This window comes from Hypanus sabinus, chromosome 9 (assembly GCF_030144855.1).
Source record: "Hypanus sabinus isolate sHypSab1 chromosome 9, sHypSab1.hap1, whole genome shotgun sequence".
Classification (NCBI taxonomy): Eukaryota; Metazoa; Chordata; class Chondrichthyes; order Myliobatiformes; family Dasyatidae; genus Hypanus; species Hypanus sabinus.
In genome coordinates, this window is record NC_082714.1 from 56522349 (window position 1) to 56540267 (window position 17919).

At 40.5% G+C, this 17919-nt stretch overlaps 1 protein-coding gene across 7 annotated transcripts in view; it reads right to left on the reverse strand.

Moving 5' to 3' along the window:
* The window catches only part of LOC132399425 (trinucleotide repeat-containing gene 6A protein-like), a 162299-nt gene that overhangs the window by 101354 nt on the left and 43026 nt on the right, over window positions 1-17919 (reverse strand). For 5 of the 7 annotated variants that reach the window (XM_059979748.1, XM_059979742.1, XM_059979746.1 and 2 more), the window contains exons 3-4: window positions 13619-13709; window positions 12878-12899 (exon numbers count right to left, since the gene is read on the reverse strand). In XM_059979748.1, the coding sequence (XP_059835731.1) occupies window positions 12878-12899; window positions 13619-13709 (113 nt within the window). Of the gene's footprint in view, window positions 1-12877; window positions 12900-13618; window positions 13771-17919 lie in introns of those variants that run through there. The other 2 variants (XM_059979743.1, XM_059979744.1) reach the window with 2 other exon arrangements.

Sequence of the window (17919 nt, forward strand, 5' to 3'; positions counted from 1 at the left end):
GATATACTGTATCCGGTGCTCCCGATGTGCCCATTTATACATCGGGGAAACCCGTCGCAGACTGGGAAACCGTTTCGCCGAACACCGGCGCTCAGTCCTCCAGCAGTGGCAGGATCTCCCTGTGGCCGCACACTTCAATTCCACAGACCACTCCCACTCCGACATGTCTGTCCATGGCCTCCTCTACCATCAAGATGAGGCCACACGCAGGTCAATAGAGCAATACTTTATCTCCCGTCTAGGTAGCCTCCTTCCTACCAGCATGAACATCCAACTCACTGACCTCTGTTGATACCCCTGCCCCCCACCCTTACCCCCATCCCTATCTATTATTTTAGTCTGGTTCTCTTTCTTTATCCCCCCCTCACTATAATCTCTCCCTACAGCCCTACCTTTTATTTCCCATAATTCTCCACCTTCCCCCAACCCATTTCCCTCCAGCCTATCACTTCCCAGCTCTCTACTTTATCCCTCCCCCCACTTTTTATCCCCCCCCCTCGACCATCCCATGTTACTTCACTCCTGATGAAGGGTTTCGGCCCGAAACGTCGTTATTACCTCCTCCCATAGATGCTGTCTGGCCTGCTGAGTCCTGCCAGCATTTTGTGTTTTCTATTTATTTCCAGTATCTGCAGATTCACTCGTGTTGCAAAGGAAAAGAGGATATTGGATTGCCAGAAAATGACAATGAAGAGGTAATAATGGGAAAGAAAGAAACGGCAGACAAACTCAGTAAGTATTTTGCATCAGTCTTTACTGTGGGGAAACACCAACAAGATGCTGAAAATTCAATAGTGTCAAGAGGCAGAGCTGAATGCAGTTGCTATTACTAAGAAGGAAGCTAAAAATCTGAAGGTAGATAAGTCCCTGGAACACACTCTTAATGCTAGTGGAACACACTAGGCCAGGCAGCATCTATAGGAAGAAGTACAGTTGACATTTCGGGCTGAGACCCCTCGGCAGGACTAACTGAAAGAAAAGATAGTAACAGATTTGCAAGTGGGAGGAGGGAGAGGGAAGATCCAAAATGATAGAAGACGGGGGGGGGGGGGGGGGGATGATGAAGCTGAGAGCTGGAAAATTGATGGCAAAAGGGATACACAGCTGGAGAAGGGAAAGGATCATGGGATGGGAGGCTAGGGCGAAAGAAAGGGGGAGGGGAGCACCAGAGGGAGATGGAGAGCAGGGAAAGGAGTGATTGTGAGAGGGGTAGAGAGAAAAAAAGGCGGGGATAAATAAATAAGGAATGGGATGAGGAGGAGGGGCATTAACGGAAGTATAATCGCTGGGACCAGATGGACCACACTACAGGGTTCTGAAATGGGCAGCTGAAAAGACTGGGGGCATTATTAGTGATGTTTCAAGAATCACTAGATTGTGGGATGGTTCCAGAGGACTGAAAAAGGGCAATGTCACTCCACTGTTTAAGGGAGAGGTGCAAAAGTCTGTAAATTATAGGCCTCCAGTGGTTGGCAAGATATTGGTGTCAATTACTAAGTGAGGTTTTTGGGGGTTCTTGGAGGCACATAACAAAATGGGCCAAAAGCAGCATGGTTTCCTTGGGGGAAATTTTGCCTGAAAAATCTGTTGCAATTTGTTGAATAAATGACAGGCATGATAGACAAAGGGGTGTCAGTGGAAGTCGTGTAATTGGATTTCCAAGATACCTTTGACAAGGTGCTGTACTTGGGCTGCGAAACAAGATGAGATGGAAGATTGGCTGACTGGCAGGAGGCAAAGAGTGGGAATAAAGGGAGCCTTTTCTGGTTGGCTGCCGATGACTAATGATACTGGCAGGAGTCAGTGTTCGGATCACTTCTTTTCACATTATATGTCAATGGTTTGGACGATGGAATTGATGACTCTGTGACCAAGTTTGGAGACAATACGAAGATAGACAGAAGGACAGGTAGTGTTGAGGAAGCAAGGAGTTGAAAAAGGCACAGATTAGAATGGGCAAAGAAATGCCAAATGGAATACACTGTAGGGATATATATGGTTATGCACTTTTGGTAGAAGATAAAAAAGGTAAACTTTTTTCGAAATGAAGCAAATTCGGAAACTTGGAGGTGTAAATGGACTTAGGAGTCCTAGTGCAGGATTCCCTAAAGGTAACTTTCAGATTGAGTCACTGGTAAGGAACTCAAATGCACTGTTAGCAGTCATTTCGATTGGACTAGAACATATACAGTGGACATGTAATGCTGTGGGTTTACATGGTATTGATCACACTGCACTTGGAGCATTATGAGCAGTCTCGGGCCTCATATCTAAGAAAAGATGTACTGGCATTGGAGAAGCTCCAGAGAATGTTCAGAAGAATAGCCCCAGCAATGGAAGGGTTTATACATGAGCAATTAATGGCTCTGGGCCTATACCTGATGCAGTTGAAAAGAATGAGGTGAGAATATCATTGAAACCTATTGAGGCTCCAAGACATGGGCCTCAAGTCACCCTTGTGCAAATGGTTCCTGGATTTCCTGACTTGCAGACCCCAGTCAGTTTGGATTGGCAAAAACATCTCCTCCACAATCACCATCAGCATAGGAGCACCACAGAGATGTGTACTTAGCCCACTACTCTACTCGCTTTACACCGTTGACTGTGTAGCTAGGTACAGCTCCAACAATAAATACAAGTTTGCTGATGACATCACTGTTGTGGGCTTTATCAAGGCTGATGAACCAGAATACAAGAGGGAAATTAATAATTTGGTTGAGTGGTGTCATAACAACAACCTCTCACTCAATGTCAATAAAATCAAGGAACTTATTGTAGACTTCAGGAAGGGAAACCAGAAGTCCATTAGCCATTAATCATCAGAGGATCAGAGGTGCAGAGGGTCAGTAACTTTAAATTCCTTGATGTCACTATCTCAAAGGACCTGTCCTGGGCCCATCATATAAATATAATTATAAAGGAAGCACAATACCTCTCCTTCCTCAGCAGTCTGTGGCAGGTCGGCATGTCATCAAAAATCTTGGCAAACTTCTATAGATGTGTGGTGGAAAATGTGCTGACTGGCTGCATTACAGCCTGGTATGAGAACACCAATGCCTTTGAGTGGAAAATTCTACAAAAGGTAGTCGATTCAGCCCAGTACATCATGGGTAAAACCACTGAGCACATCGACGCAAAATGTTGCAGTAAAAAAAGAGCAGTCTCCTTCAGTGTTCCTTACCACCCAGGCCATGCTCTTTTCTAGCTGCTGCCATCAGGTGGAAGGTACAAGTGCCTCTGGAATTGATCTACCAGGTTCAAGAACATTTACTGAAACATAGAAAACTTATAGCACAACACAGGCCTTTTCGTCCACAATGCTGTGCCAAATATGTACTAATTTTAAAAATTACTTACGGTTACCCATAGCCCTCTATTTTTCAAAGCTCCATGTCCCTAGAGTCCCTTAAAAAACCCTATTGTATCCGCCTCCACCACCCGTCGCCACAGCCCATTCCATGTACTCACCACTCTGTGTAAAAAAACTTACCCCTGACATCTCCAAGTACCTTAAAATGGTGCCCTCTCATGTTAAAGCATTTCAGCTCTGGGAAAAAGCCTCTGACTATCCACATGATCAATGCGTCTCATCATCTTATACACCTCTATCAGGTCACCTCTCATCCTCCGTCGCTCCAAGGAGGAAACGCTAAGTTCACTGAACCTTTTCTCACAAGGCATGCTCCCCAATTCAGGCAACATCCTTATAAATCCCTGCACCCTTTCTATAGTTTCCATATCTTTTCTGTAGTGAGGTGACCAGAATGGAGCACAGTACTCCACCTGGGGTCTGACCAGGATCCTATATAGCTGCAACATTACCTCTCGGCTCTTGAACGAAATCCCACAGTTGGAGGAGGCCAATACACCATACGCCTTCTTAACCACAGAATCAACCTGCGCAGTAGCTTCGAGGGTCCTACGGACTCGGACCCCAAGATCCCTCTGATCCTCCACACTGCCAAGAATCTTACCATTAATACTATATTCTGCAATAGTATTTGACCTACCAAAATTAATCACCTCACATTTATCTGGGTTGAACTCCATCTGCCACTTCTCAGGCCAGTTTTGCATCCTATTGATGTCCCACTGTAACCTCTGACAGCTCTCCACACTGTCCACAACACCTCCAACCTTTGTGTCATCAACAAATTTACTAAACCATCCCTCCATTTCCTCATCCAGGTCATTTTTTAAAACTCACAAAGGTAAGAGGTTCCAGACCATATTGCTGAGGCACACCACTGGTCACCAATCTCCATGCAGAATATGACCCATCTACAACCACTCTTTGCCTTCTGTGGGCAAGCCAATTCTGGATCCATAAAGCAATGTCCCTTTGGAACCCATACCTCCTTACTTTCTCAATGAGCCTTGCATGGGGTACCTTATCAAATGCCTTGCTGAAATCCATATACACATCTACTGCTCTACCGTCAATGTGTTTAGTCACATTCTAAAAAAAATTCAATCAGGCTCGGAAGGCACAACCTGCCTTTGACTAAGCCACGCAGACTATTCCTAATCATATCATGCCTCTCCAAATGTTTATACATCTTGCCTCTCAGGATCTCCTCTGTCAACTTACCAACCACTGAAGTAAGACTCACTGGTCTATAACTTCCTGGGCTACCTTTACTCCCTTTCTTGAATAAGGGAATAACATTTGCGACCCTCCAATCCTCTGGAACCTCTCCCGACCCCATCGATGATGCAAGGGTCATTGCCAGAGGCTCAGCAATCTCCTCCCTCACCTCCCACAGTAGTCTGGGGTATATCTCGTTCAGTCCCGGTGACTTACCCAACTTGATCCTTTCCGAAAGCTCCAGCACATCCTTTTTCTTAATGTCTATAAGCTCAAGCTTTTCAGTCCACTGCAAATCATCTCTACAATCACCAAGGTCCTTTTCCATAGTGAATACTGAAGCAAAGTATTCATTAAGTCCCTCTGCTACTTCCTCCAGTTCCATACACTTTTCTACTGTCAGACTTAATTGGTCCTATTCTCTCACGTCTTATCCTCTTGCTCTTCACATACTTATAGAATGCCTTGGGGTTTTCCTTAATCCTGCTTGCCAAGGCCTTCTCATGGCCCCTTCTGGCTTTCCTAATTTCATTCAACAGCTCCTTCCTGTTCACCTTATAATTTTCTAGACCTCTATCATTGCCTAGATTTTTTTTTAAAGGGTAAGCTTTACTTCCTGACTAGATTTTCAACAGCCTTTGTACACCATGGTTCTTGTGCCCTACCATCATTTCTCTGTCTCACTGGAATGTAAATATGCAGAACACAATGTAAACATCCCCTGAGCATTTGCCGCATTTCCATTGTACATTTTCCTGAGAACATCAGCCCCCAATTCATATTTCCAAGTTCTTGCCTGATAGCTTCATATTTTCCCCTTACTCCAATTAAACGTTTTCCTAACTTGTCTGCTGTTATCCCTCTCCAATGCTACGGTAAAGGAGATAGAATTGTGATCACTATTTCCAAAATGCTCTCCCACTGAGAGCCCTGACACCTGACCAGGTTCATTTCCCAATACCAGATCAAGTACAGCCTCTCCTTTTGTAGGCTTATCTACATACTGTGTCAGGAAAACTTTCTAAGCACACCTAACAAACTCCACCCCATTCAAACCCCTTGCTCTAGGAAGACGCCAATCAATATTGGGGAAATTAAAATCTCCCGTTATTTTGCACTGTTCCAGAATCTGTCTTCCTATCTGCTCTTCAATGTCCGTTACTATTGGGTGGTCTATATAAAAAAAAACACCCAGTAGAGTTATTGACCCCTTCCTGTTTCTAACTACCACTCACAGAGACTCCATAGACAATCCCTTCATGACTTTCTCCTTTTCTGCAGCTGTGACACTATTTCTGAGCAGCAGTGCCGTGCCTCCACTTTTAACACCAACCCCCCCCATCCTTTCTGAAACACCTGTAGCCTGGCACTCTAAATAGATATTCCTGCTCCTGAGCCATCCAAATCTCTGTAATGGCCACATCATCACAGCTCCAAGTGCTGATCCACGCTCTAAGCTCACCAGCTTTGTTCATGATACTCCTCGCATTAAAATAGACACATCTCAAACCATCAGTCTAAGTGCATCCCTTCTCTATCACATGCCTATCCTCCCTCTCACACTGGCTCCAAGCTTTCTCTATTTGTGAGTCAACTGCCCCTTCCTCCCTCTCTTCAGTTTGGTTCCCAACCCCCAGCAATTTTAAACTCTCCTCAATAGCATTAGCAAACCTCACTGCCAGGATATTGGTCCCCCTCAGATTCAAGTGCAAACCACCCTATTGTACAGGTCACAGCTGCCCCAAAAGAGATGGTTACTACTCCTCAACCATCAGGCTCTTGAACAAAAGGGAATAACCACACTCATTTAAAGACTTGTCTTGTTATTTGACACTCATACTATTGCTATTACATCTGCATTTGCACAGATCCTGTTCAGTTATTGTTCTACAAACCCCATTTCCAGAAAAGTTGAGATATTTTCCAAAATGCAATAAAAACAAAAATCTGTGATATGTTAATTCACATGAACCTTTATTTAACTGACAAAAGTACAAAGATTTTCAATAGTTTTACGGACCAACTTAATTGTATTTTGTAAATATACACAAATTTAGAATTTGATGGCTGCAACACACTCAACAAAAGTTGGGACAGACTTAAAATAAGATTGCAAAGTGCACAAAATATTCAAGTAACACCGGTTTAGAAGACTCCACATTTAGCAGGCTAATTGGTAGCAGGTGAGGTATCATGATTGGGTATAAAAGTAGCATCCATCAAAGGCTCAGTCTTTGCGAGCAAGAATGGGTCGTGGCTCACCCCTTTGTGCCAAAATTCATGAGAGAATTGTTAGTCAGTTCAAAAGGAACATTTCCCAATGCAAGACTGCAGAGAATTTAGGTCTTTCAACATCTACAGTACATAATATTGTGAAAAGATTCAGAGAATTCAGAGACACCTCAGTGCGTAAAGGGCAAGGTCGGAAACCACTGTTGAATGCGTGTGATCTTCGAGCCCTCAGGTGGCACTGCCTAAGAAACTGTCATGTTACTGTGACAATTATAGCCATCTGGGCTCAGGAGTACTTCGGAAAACCATTGTCACTTAACACAGTCTGTCACTGCATCCAGAAGTGCAACTTGAAACTGTATTACACAAGGAGGAAGCCGTACATCAACTCTATGCAGAAACACCGGCGAGTTCTCTGGGCTCGAGCTCATCTCAGATGGACCGAAAGACTGTGGAACCATGTGCTGTGGTCAGATGAGTCCACATTTCAGTTAGTTTTCGGAAAAAACTGGCATCGAGTTCTCTGTGCAAGATGAAAACGACCATCCTGATTGTTATCAGCGAAAGGTGCAAAAGCCAGCATCTGTGATGGTATGGGGGTGCATCAGTGCCCACAGCATGGGTGAGTTGCATGTATGTGAAGGTACCATGGACTCTGAGGCGTATATTAGGATTTTAGAGAGACATATGTTGCCATCAAGGTGACGTCTCTTCCCAGGACGTCCATGCTTACTTCAGCAGGACAATGCCAGACCACATTCTGCACGGGCTACAACTGCATGGCTTTGTAGACACAGAGTGTGTGCTTGACTGGCCTGCTGCCAGTCCAGATCTATCTCCTATTGAAAATGTATGGCGCATCATGAAGAGGAGAATCAGACAAAGGAGACCACGGACTGCTGAGCAGCTGAAATCTTAAATCAAGCAAGAATGGACAAAATTTCCAATTGCAAATTTACTACAATTAGTATCCTCAGTTCCAAAATGATTTAAAAAGTGTTATTAAAAGGAAAAGTGATGTAACACAATGGTAAACATGCCTCTGTCCCAACTTTTGTTCAGTGTGTTGCAGCCATCAAATTCTAAATGTGTGTATATTTACAAAATACAATTAAGTTGGTCAGTAAAACTATTGAAAATCTTTTCTTTGTACTTTTGTCAGTTAAATAAAGGCTCACGTGAATTAACATATCACAGATTTTAGTTTTTATTGCATTTTGGAAAATATCCCAACTTTTCTGGAAATGGGGTTTGTATATTACTCCCACAGAGAAGAATTTCAAAGTTGTATGTGGTGACATGTATGCACTTTGACTTTAAATACTGAAATACATAGATAGACTGGAAGTGTAGAGGACGTTTTCAACAGTGGACCAGATGGCACAGCCTCAGAATACAAGGACATCCCTTTGCAAGATGAGGAGGAATTTCTTAGCCAGAGGGTAGTGAATCTGCAGAATCCATTGTCACAGACAGCAGAAGAGGCCAAGTCTCTCTTTAAGACCTCTTTGATCAGGAAGGGTGTCAAAGATTACAGGGAGAAGGCAGAAGAATAGGGTTGAGAGAGGAAATATATCAGACATGATCAAATGGCCGAGCAGATTCAATGTGCCAAATGGCCTAAATTATAGCCTTGTGATTTTTTATTGTCACATTTATCACGATACAGTGAAAATCTTTGTTTTCAATGCCAGCCAGAAATCATTCCAAACACCAGCATTCAAGTAATACAAAAAGAAAACATAGTAATAGATTGCAGAATATAGTTGTGCAGTTAAAGTGAATGCATGGTTCAAGGGCCATATTGATGTAGACCGAGAGATGAAGTGTTTATCATTATCAGAGAAAAGGTCTGTGCAAGAGTCCTAGAATAGTGAAATCGAAACTGTCCTTGAACCTGGCAATATACATTCTCAAACATTTTTTTAAATCTTCTGCCCAAACGAGGGGGGGAGGGTTAAGAGAGAGCAAGTGACTAGGATGGGAGGGGTCTTTGATTACGTTGGTTAATTTCCTAAGTGACCAGATAGATCGACGAAGTCAGGAGGGCTGGTTTTTGAGATAAGCCCTCATCACTAGTTAGCAACACTACGTCCATTCTGATCACTTTGCACCAACAGAACTTCTTTGTTTCAATTTTGTTATTTTCTTATAAAAGTTGTGCACAATTTGTTTAACCTGTTCATGCTGCTTGTATGATGCCATATGCCTGTGAAGCTGCTGCAAGTATTTTGCTTTGTATCTATATACAGTGCCTATAATAAGCATTCCCCGCCTGTATAGCACAACTGTAAATCTGCCTAGAGCTGGCCGTCCTCAAAAATTGAGTGACTGTGCAAGAAGGGAACTAGTGAGGGAGGACACCAGCTCTGGAGGAATTACAAGTTCAGTGACTGAGATGGGAGATTCTGCGCATACAATATCTGTGGTCCGGGTGCTTCACCAGTTGCAGCTTTATGGGAGAGTGGCAAAGAGAAAGCCACTGTTGAAAAAAATTCACAAAACCTTGACTGATATTTGGCAGAAGGCATGTGGGAGATTCAGACATCAGCTGGAAGAAGGCTCTCTGGTCTGATGAAACCAAAATTGAGCTTTTTGGCCATCAGACTAAACATGATGCTTGGTACAAGCCAAACATCGCGCATCATCAAAAACACACCAACCCTACTATGACGCACGGTGGTGGCTGCATCATGCTGTGGGGATGCTTCACTGCAGCAGGTCCTGGAAAGCTTGTGAAAATAGAGGATAAAATGAATGCAGCAAAATATAGGGAAATACTGGAGGAAAACTGCAAGAGAACTGTGACTTGAGATTTGTTTTCCAGGAAGACAATGACCCCAGGCATAAAGCCAAAGCTACACAAGAATGGCTTAAAACACCAAAGTTAATGTCCTGGAGTGGCCAAATCAGAGTCCAGATCTCAATCCAATTGAGAATTTGTGGCTAGACTTGAAAACAGCTGTTCACTCATGAACCCTATGCAATCTAACAGCACTTGAGCAGTTTTGTAAAGAATGGAGAAAAATTGCAGTATCCAGATATGCAAAGCTGATAGAGACCTATCCACATACACTCAAGGCTGTAAATGCTGCTAAAGGTGCAGCCACTAAACACCAACTTGAAGGGGGTGAATAATTTAGATCACTTCATAGAGATCTGTTTTCACTTTGACACAAGAGTCTTTTTCTGTTGTTCAGTATCAAAAAAAGCCAAATTAAATCCACTGTGATTCAATGTTGTAAATCAATAAAACAAGAAAACTTTCTTGCGGGGGGGGGGGGGGGGAATAAGTATTATAGGCACTGTATATACTTGTACATTAATACTCAATTTTGATTGAGATATGTCCACAATTGTGTGTAGTTTCTTCTGATGGAGGGCAGAGCAATGCCTTACCAAGATGTGATGCATCTTGACAAGGATATAGTGTTAAGATTATAGGATCTGGGGGCATGGATTATTGATTCAAAGGCATATACAAATTCTACTGGCAAAAAAGGAAACTATATTCAGTTAATTAAATAACTTCCAGTTTAAGATGGCACTGTTGATGCCCAGTGACTACTTAATACTAACAACTCTGACAATGACGAGGCAAGCAAAGGGTAGTGGAAGCAAGTCATGATCCTGGCAAACGGAGACAGGATTGAAGCAGAGTCAAAATATCCCCAAGACTGAAGGAAGTCCCAATGTCTGATAGATTTAAGTGCCGGGCTAGATCGGAAAGGTTGGGTATAGGCTAAACCTTGGGGGGGAGGGGGAGGCACCAAGACCCAGAGCGAGGACAATTTAAGCAAAAAACCAGAAGCAAGGGCTGGTTCTGCATGCTTCTCTATGACCTGAACTGAGGCTGTGGCCTTCTCCAGCTGCAGCAATGCCTGGCTTCGTATCTTTCGTAAAACTCCAGTTCTGAATGATACTTGCTTACTTTTATTGGTTGCATGATTTGTTTTTTTCTCTATGTATTGGGTGTTTGATGGTCTTTTTTTTAAAATGGATTCTTTTGAGGCTTTTTTTTGGCTGGCTATAAGGAGACAAATCTCAACATTGCATAAAGTATACATACTTTGATGACTGTAAAGCTTTGAAACAAATCATAAAATTCTTTATAATTCAATAATGATCTTTACTGCCATCCTTTTCGGTCAGAACTGAAAACAATTCCAAACCCACAGCAATGTGGCTGCCCTTTAATTATCTTCATAAATGGCCAGGAAGCAACTCATTGCAAGGTAAATTAAATATAGCCTAAGTTCAGGTATTGTTAACCAATAGCTACTTAATTAATTCAACCAATAAGTCAGGTGGTTCCACATCTGATCCTCAGTCAACACTGAGATTGGCCGAAAATATTATTGCTCGTCAAGGGGGTATGGGAATTTATTTTTTTAAACTTCTGCTGCAGTTTGATTACCCTTATCTAAAATGTTTGGGGTTGGAAGAGTTTTGGATTTTGAAATATATAATGAAGTAGCTTGGCATCTGCATCATTTCCAACTTTGAATTTATGTGCTACCAGTAAGCAGTATTTGTCTTACTTGATCATCACACATATGTACTTAACATACCATTAATATAATGAAAAGATAACGAGTGCAAAGTAATAAAAGCAGCACAGCAGTGTCGGGAGAATACCTGAATCAGCCGTTGAACAACGGCAGGCTTTCAGTCTCCACCTTACGATGCAGTGTTTTGATTAAAAGGTTACAGTGCTCTGGTATTTGTATTTTACTTTTCTTAAGGTTTTATGAAAGCTATATAATTAAAAAAACTAATAAAAGCATGACTGCCATTATAATAAATATATTCATTACAACACATCCAGTTCATAAGAATGAAATGTCTGCTGCACCCTGTTGGCAACACATGCTGAGATATGGGGCATAACAATTTTCTGAAAATTTTATAGCACTTCAAGATGGGATATTTTGAACAGAAATCAGTTTGTGTAACTTAATTCAACGAATTTTTATTCCATCCTCATCTCCAATTTTATAAAGTAAAAATATACTATAATCTCTATACTTGTATAGGAGAAAACTCACCATATTGTGACTTTCCATGACATGAATCTGCGCCATCTTCACTTGTGAAGAAACGGGTTTTTAAAAAAAGTGTTTATTTAACTTTCTCTCCCACGAGTTCCGTGATGGTAAGTATGGTTTTGTATCTAAAATTTTCAGATAGTGATTTCTGAATTCCCATTACCCTAATGGTCGCAGTGCAGGAGTTACCTATACAGAGATATAATTAACATATGCTACAGTCTTTTCCTTAGAAGCTGTGTACAGTTTAAAATCACTGCTTCTTTTTTTTGCATAGTTAATCAATATAGGTTGATTCTAGGACTGGAATTCCGCGTGGGCAGGAGACACGGGGGTTGGTGACTGAGGTACTCATGGGTGAATTCATCATCTGAGAGTCCTGGAGTTCATACAAAAGATCAAAGCCCAAAGGTTGAATGGAAGACTGGAGGTCAAGGCCGGATAGCCAAAGCTTGGATCTGTGAGTCCACTGCGGAATTTGAATGCCTAATGCCAGTGATTTCACAAAGCTGGAGATAGCATGTTCTTGGGTTAGAGGACTACCTAGATGCGTGGGAGGGAGGTAGGCAAGTGTCTCGTTTTGTTATTGTTTTGTTGCTGCGGTCCTGTTGTTGTTGCTTGTTTGTTCTGTGAATGTGGTGGGCGTGCTATGTTGGCACCGGAATGTGTAACACCACCAGCGAGCATATCCTTCAGATGTATCAATGTACATAAATGTAAATAAATGAATTTGAAATCTAACAGAAAACTTACATGTTTTACATTAAAACTGTAGCATTAAAGGTGAATTACTATTCCCAACCTCGCAATTAACTTACTGTATCACCGATCTATTCCTTTTAATACTAAATGCAAGATGCATGAAACTTGCTGTGAACCTTGAGTGATAAAAGTGAAAACTTCCATGTAGCAGACAGTATAGTCCCATGTATCCAGGAAACCAAGGTTCATGGCAACATTATCACGTCATTTCTGCAAAAACTCAAAGGAAACAATGAACTAGCCTTACCTTTGCTTTTTTGTTCAATTGCCTGAAACAAAAAAAGAGTAATCAGGTTAGGAAAGCTTGCACTTAAATTTAGTAAGACAGTTTAATAACAACTTACAAAATATCTTAGAAAATGTTACTTTTATTTTCAAAATATTTTACAAAGGATATAGCAATGCATAAACATGTGCAGCACAACCAACTGTTCACAGAAAATATATAGAAATGGGATTTTCCAAACACCAGCAATCCTGTTACTTGCCACCCAGATGCAACCAATACTAATGAGGATTTTTACAGAACTAACGGACTCTGAACTAGCGAATAAAGGGTAAGAGATGCAGTTAGTTCCTAATGTTACCATTCAAACAAAAACTCATTCCACTATTAATGGGGATAAAATTATGTCAAAAAAAGAAACATCCCATTGCAAACTTTACTCTTCCTAAAAGAGGTTAAATATATCAAGTGTCATACTGAAAAATTGATCTTTACATTGAAAAATGTTTATTAAGCAGGAGAGCAAAATTCTTTGTCAAGGGGCAAATATAATATAACCTACTAGGCAATGTTTGCTTTTCCTACTATCCCATTATTTGAAATAATCTATAAATCAAAACCTCTTGAATATGCTGAATACTCCATTGTCAAACTGAAGTTACACTGCTTGCTTCTCCATGTTTCAGTATTTGTATTTTGTTAAGTCTTGAACACATTCTAAATAATCTGATTTTATCATGTAGCTCTTCCAACAGCAAATACCTTCTTCAGAGCGGCTTCCTTTTTCTTCTTGTCGTCTTTTCTCTTTTTCCTTTCTTCCATCAACTGTTCTTCCTTTTCTTGCACTCTATCCCTTCAAAACAGAAGAGGCGGTTTTGCACACTATCTTGACCATGATATATTTTCTGTTTTTACTGGGAACATAAGAAAGGTTTGACATAACTGGAAAATAGGAAAAGCTCTGTGTAATCTACTTATAGGATTACACTTTCTTTAACCTTTCAGTTACTAGCTCATAAAAAGCTGATCCCATGTGCAAAAGGGTAAGAGGTGCTTTTGCACGAAAAACAAGCTTTTTGAAGATTTTACCTCTGACTCTCCCAAGTCATTTGAATATTAATATTTGAAGTTTATACTAACATAAGCAATTCTTTATTGAACATCTCTTACCTAACCTACAAATACAAACGTGAAATTCGGCTTGGATTTGTGGTAGTTTTAGGGTTACAAAACAGAATATCATGAAGTGTTGCATTCCAGCAGTGAGTATATTTACAATAACCAGATGACTGTTGGTAACCACCTGACCAACCATGGGAACAACTGCACCTACCTCATAACTTCATCAAAACATCAGAGAAATACTGTTGCACTTCTGTTCATCATACTAAAATGCACCTTGTTCACTTTTGTTTACTAAACTTTTGAGAAACTGCAACTAATGCTTGTGCCAGTTGTACCAGAAAGTATTTTAATTACTTGTTACAGCTCCATTTTCACTTTTCCATGGTCCCTTAAGAGGAGGACCAGGCAACTATGCACAAAGGAAAGAAGAAACAAGAATCCCATTTATTTTCCAAGGCCAATCACTGAAACATATGCCTTTGTAAACTTAGAATGTCTAAATTGCATATACACAATTAGGTGCTTTCAAACTATTTTAAGATACTAAAACCTCTTATAAACAGCATTAATTAATATTCTTAAAGGTTTATAGAACTAGAAAATACAATAAACAAGCATGAATAACAGTTTGCTTGTGAATGGTGCTCCAAAAATCTGACCGAGTGTGATCTAGTGGCATTTATGAAAAGACTGTATTACTCCTGATATATATCAACTTTCACAGTCGCTTCAGTGTCCACTCCAACATTATTGGAATGATGATGCTCATTCTCTTAGAGAAAAGAGCACATATCTACAAATGTACAAAGGTAATCCCTTTTAGTGCTAATTTGGATACAATTCACCAGAAATACAACATTTTTTTTCATCTTGTTTTAAAATTCAACCATTTTGGATAAATCTAAGACTTTTATTGGAACAAATTACTGGAGTACAACTCCCACATAGTCCAGTATTATTTTTATTAGGAGACATTGAAGGGACAATACCGAAACTTAATTGAATAAGTATCAGAAAAAATTTATAAAAATTGCATTGGCAGTAGCCAAAAAAGTTTTCGCAGTTACTTGGAAATCTGATTTATATTTAACTATGGATTGTTGGAATAATGAAATACATAGTTGTATTCCACTTGAAAAAATTACATACAATCTAAGAAATGAACATGATATATTTTTGAAAATTTGGCTCCCATACCTACAAAAGATAGGACATAGGTCCTTTGAAGATAAAATTATAAAGTAATTGGGGAAAGTAAAAATAAATATTAAAATTATTTTGAACTCCAAGGAGCATGTGGGAATCCTCCGATATCCAGGCAATCTTTCTCTTTTTTTTCTTTCTTTAGATAAAGGTTAAGGGGGGGGGGTTAATATTATTTTTCTCACTATTTATCATCACATTTATTCTTTGTAATTATCTAAAATTTAATTAATAAATAAATATATATGGGGGAAAATACAACATTCTTGAAACAATCTTTAGTACAACAGCGTTATTTCACAGAATATCAAGGGAGTTCTACAACTTCATTTATTAAATCGAGTCCAGGAAGCACTAATGTCCTCATAAGGTTCAACAGCAGCACTCCAGATAATTACAGAAGAATGCAATTCAAGTCATCCTTTCAATTAATCAAAAGGCTTTTACTTTCATTATTCTACTGAAGCCAGTCCGTTTTTGATCAGACAGAACTGATGAAAAGATAATTAAACTGAACCATTAACCCTGATTTTTCTCTCTCTCACACCAGGTACTGCCTGAGCTCATGAATATTTCAAGCAATTTGTACTTTAATTTCAGATATATAGCATCTGTCGTTTTTATTTTGCTTTTGTGATGATCCTTGTAGTTACTTTCTACACCAGTACACCTTGGAGACCAGAACTGGCTATAACTGATCAACATACATTCTGACTCTAGCACTAAGTAGTTCAATCATAGCTTGTTTACAAAGTATCCTTGTCTGTAGTTCAGCCCTAACCTATCAAACCTAGATTTTCAAGTCCCTGCTAATTATATGTACCACAGCTTCTTTTCTGCATGCAGAATTTTTTACTTGAAACTTGAAGTATTTTTCTAATTCTAGAACTGAGAAATAGAATAATACAGCACAGATACAGGCTCTTTAACCCAGCTAGCTCACTCACACCAACCAAGATGCCAATATAAGTGAGTTCAATTGGCCCACATCCCTCTAAAGCAGGGCCTTTAAATCCTTTTTATGACATGGATGCCTATCATTAAGTGAGAGGTCCATGGATCCCATGCTGGGAACCCCATGGATAGTTTTCTTATCCATGTACCTGTCCAAATGTCTTTTAAATACTTCTCCGCATGTAGCCTTTTAAAACTTCCCCCCTCACTTTAAACTTGTTTCTCTAGTTTTTGATTCCCTTCATCTGGGAAAAGGATGTGTACATTCATCCTGTCTATGCAACTCATGATTTTGCACACCTCTATAAGGACACCTATGCATCAAGGAATGAAGTCCTAGCCTGCCCAACTTCCCCTTTTAACTTAGGCCCTTGAGTCCTGGCAATATTCTTGTAATCACTGCGGTCTGTCCAACCTAATGACTGTAAAACAGCAGCCAAAGGTAGACAGAGCATTCCACTGATAATACCCTGATATTCTATTATTAAGACTGGAGGAAATCAAACGAAAGGGGGACATCAAGCTCTTCAAGCCTCAACGCAATCATTGCTGATCTCTAATACCTATCTCTGCTTTCTCTCCCAAGTCCTTTCGTGCACGTTGTGCCCAGAATTCTCTTCTTTAAACACGTTCATTAACTTGGCCTCAAGTGTAGAAATGGAGCACTCCATTGGTTAACCAAACTGAAAGAGATTTCTCAGCTCAATACCTAGGGATTATTCTAATATCCCAAGATCAAGACAGGTTCCAAACAGCCCTGGAAAGGAGACCCAACTAGGATAAACACCCCAGATCAGTTATGAGTGAACCTTCATAAAAACCTCAACTGTAGATGTCAAACATTCACCCTAAATCATTTTCTCCTCTACAGAAGTACATTTAAGTATTTGCCAGAACAAGATTAGGAGCCGTTTTCCTAACACAACAAATTGAACATTCCATTGTCTAGAGCATACAGACAGCATAAATGCTACCAAAAAAAATCCCTTCAATTAATTCCACAATAGTTTTGGAGAAAATAAGCATATGATAAGCATATAATCTTGTGTCATTCACACCATAAGCCCAGGAAGTACTGCACATATCTTTGATAACCCATGAGTTTTGTCCTAGATAAACTGGATTCAGAACGCTGGCTCCACCATTCTTAGATGACTAGTTGCAGCACATGGGTCATGAACAGGTCCTTGTAATGAGCAAGGAAGTAAAAGGAGAAAGAAAAGGAACTATGCACACAAAATGCTGGTGGAACTCAGGTCAAGCAGCATCTAAGAAAATGAATAAGAGTTCATGTTTTGGGCCAAAATCCTTCATCAGCACTAGAAAGGAAAGAGGAAGAAGCCAGCATAAGGTGGTACGGGGAAGGGAAGACAAGCCAGAAGATGACAGATGTACTAAGGTGGGTGGAAGGGGTGGGGGGAATGAAGTGAGAAGCTGTAAGTTGATTATGTGGAAAAGGAAGGCTGGAGAAGATGGAATCTGATGAGAGAGAGTGGACAACACGAGAAATGGAAGATGGGGGGCACCAGGGGAATGTGACATGCAGGTATGGAGAAGAGGCAAGAAACCAGAGTGGAGGAATGAATAAGAGGGAAGAAGGAGGGGCAAAATTACCAGAGGGTAGAGAAATCCACACTAAACGCGATGAGTTTTCTCCTTGCATGGGTTTTTTTCTTATTTTTTTTAAACCATAAGAGAGATAGGGTCTAGCGGAATGGCCATCGGAGTGGGAACTTAGAGGCTTTATCGAGAAGAGGCTGAGGGCAAAGTAACAGGCAAGA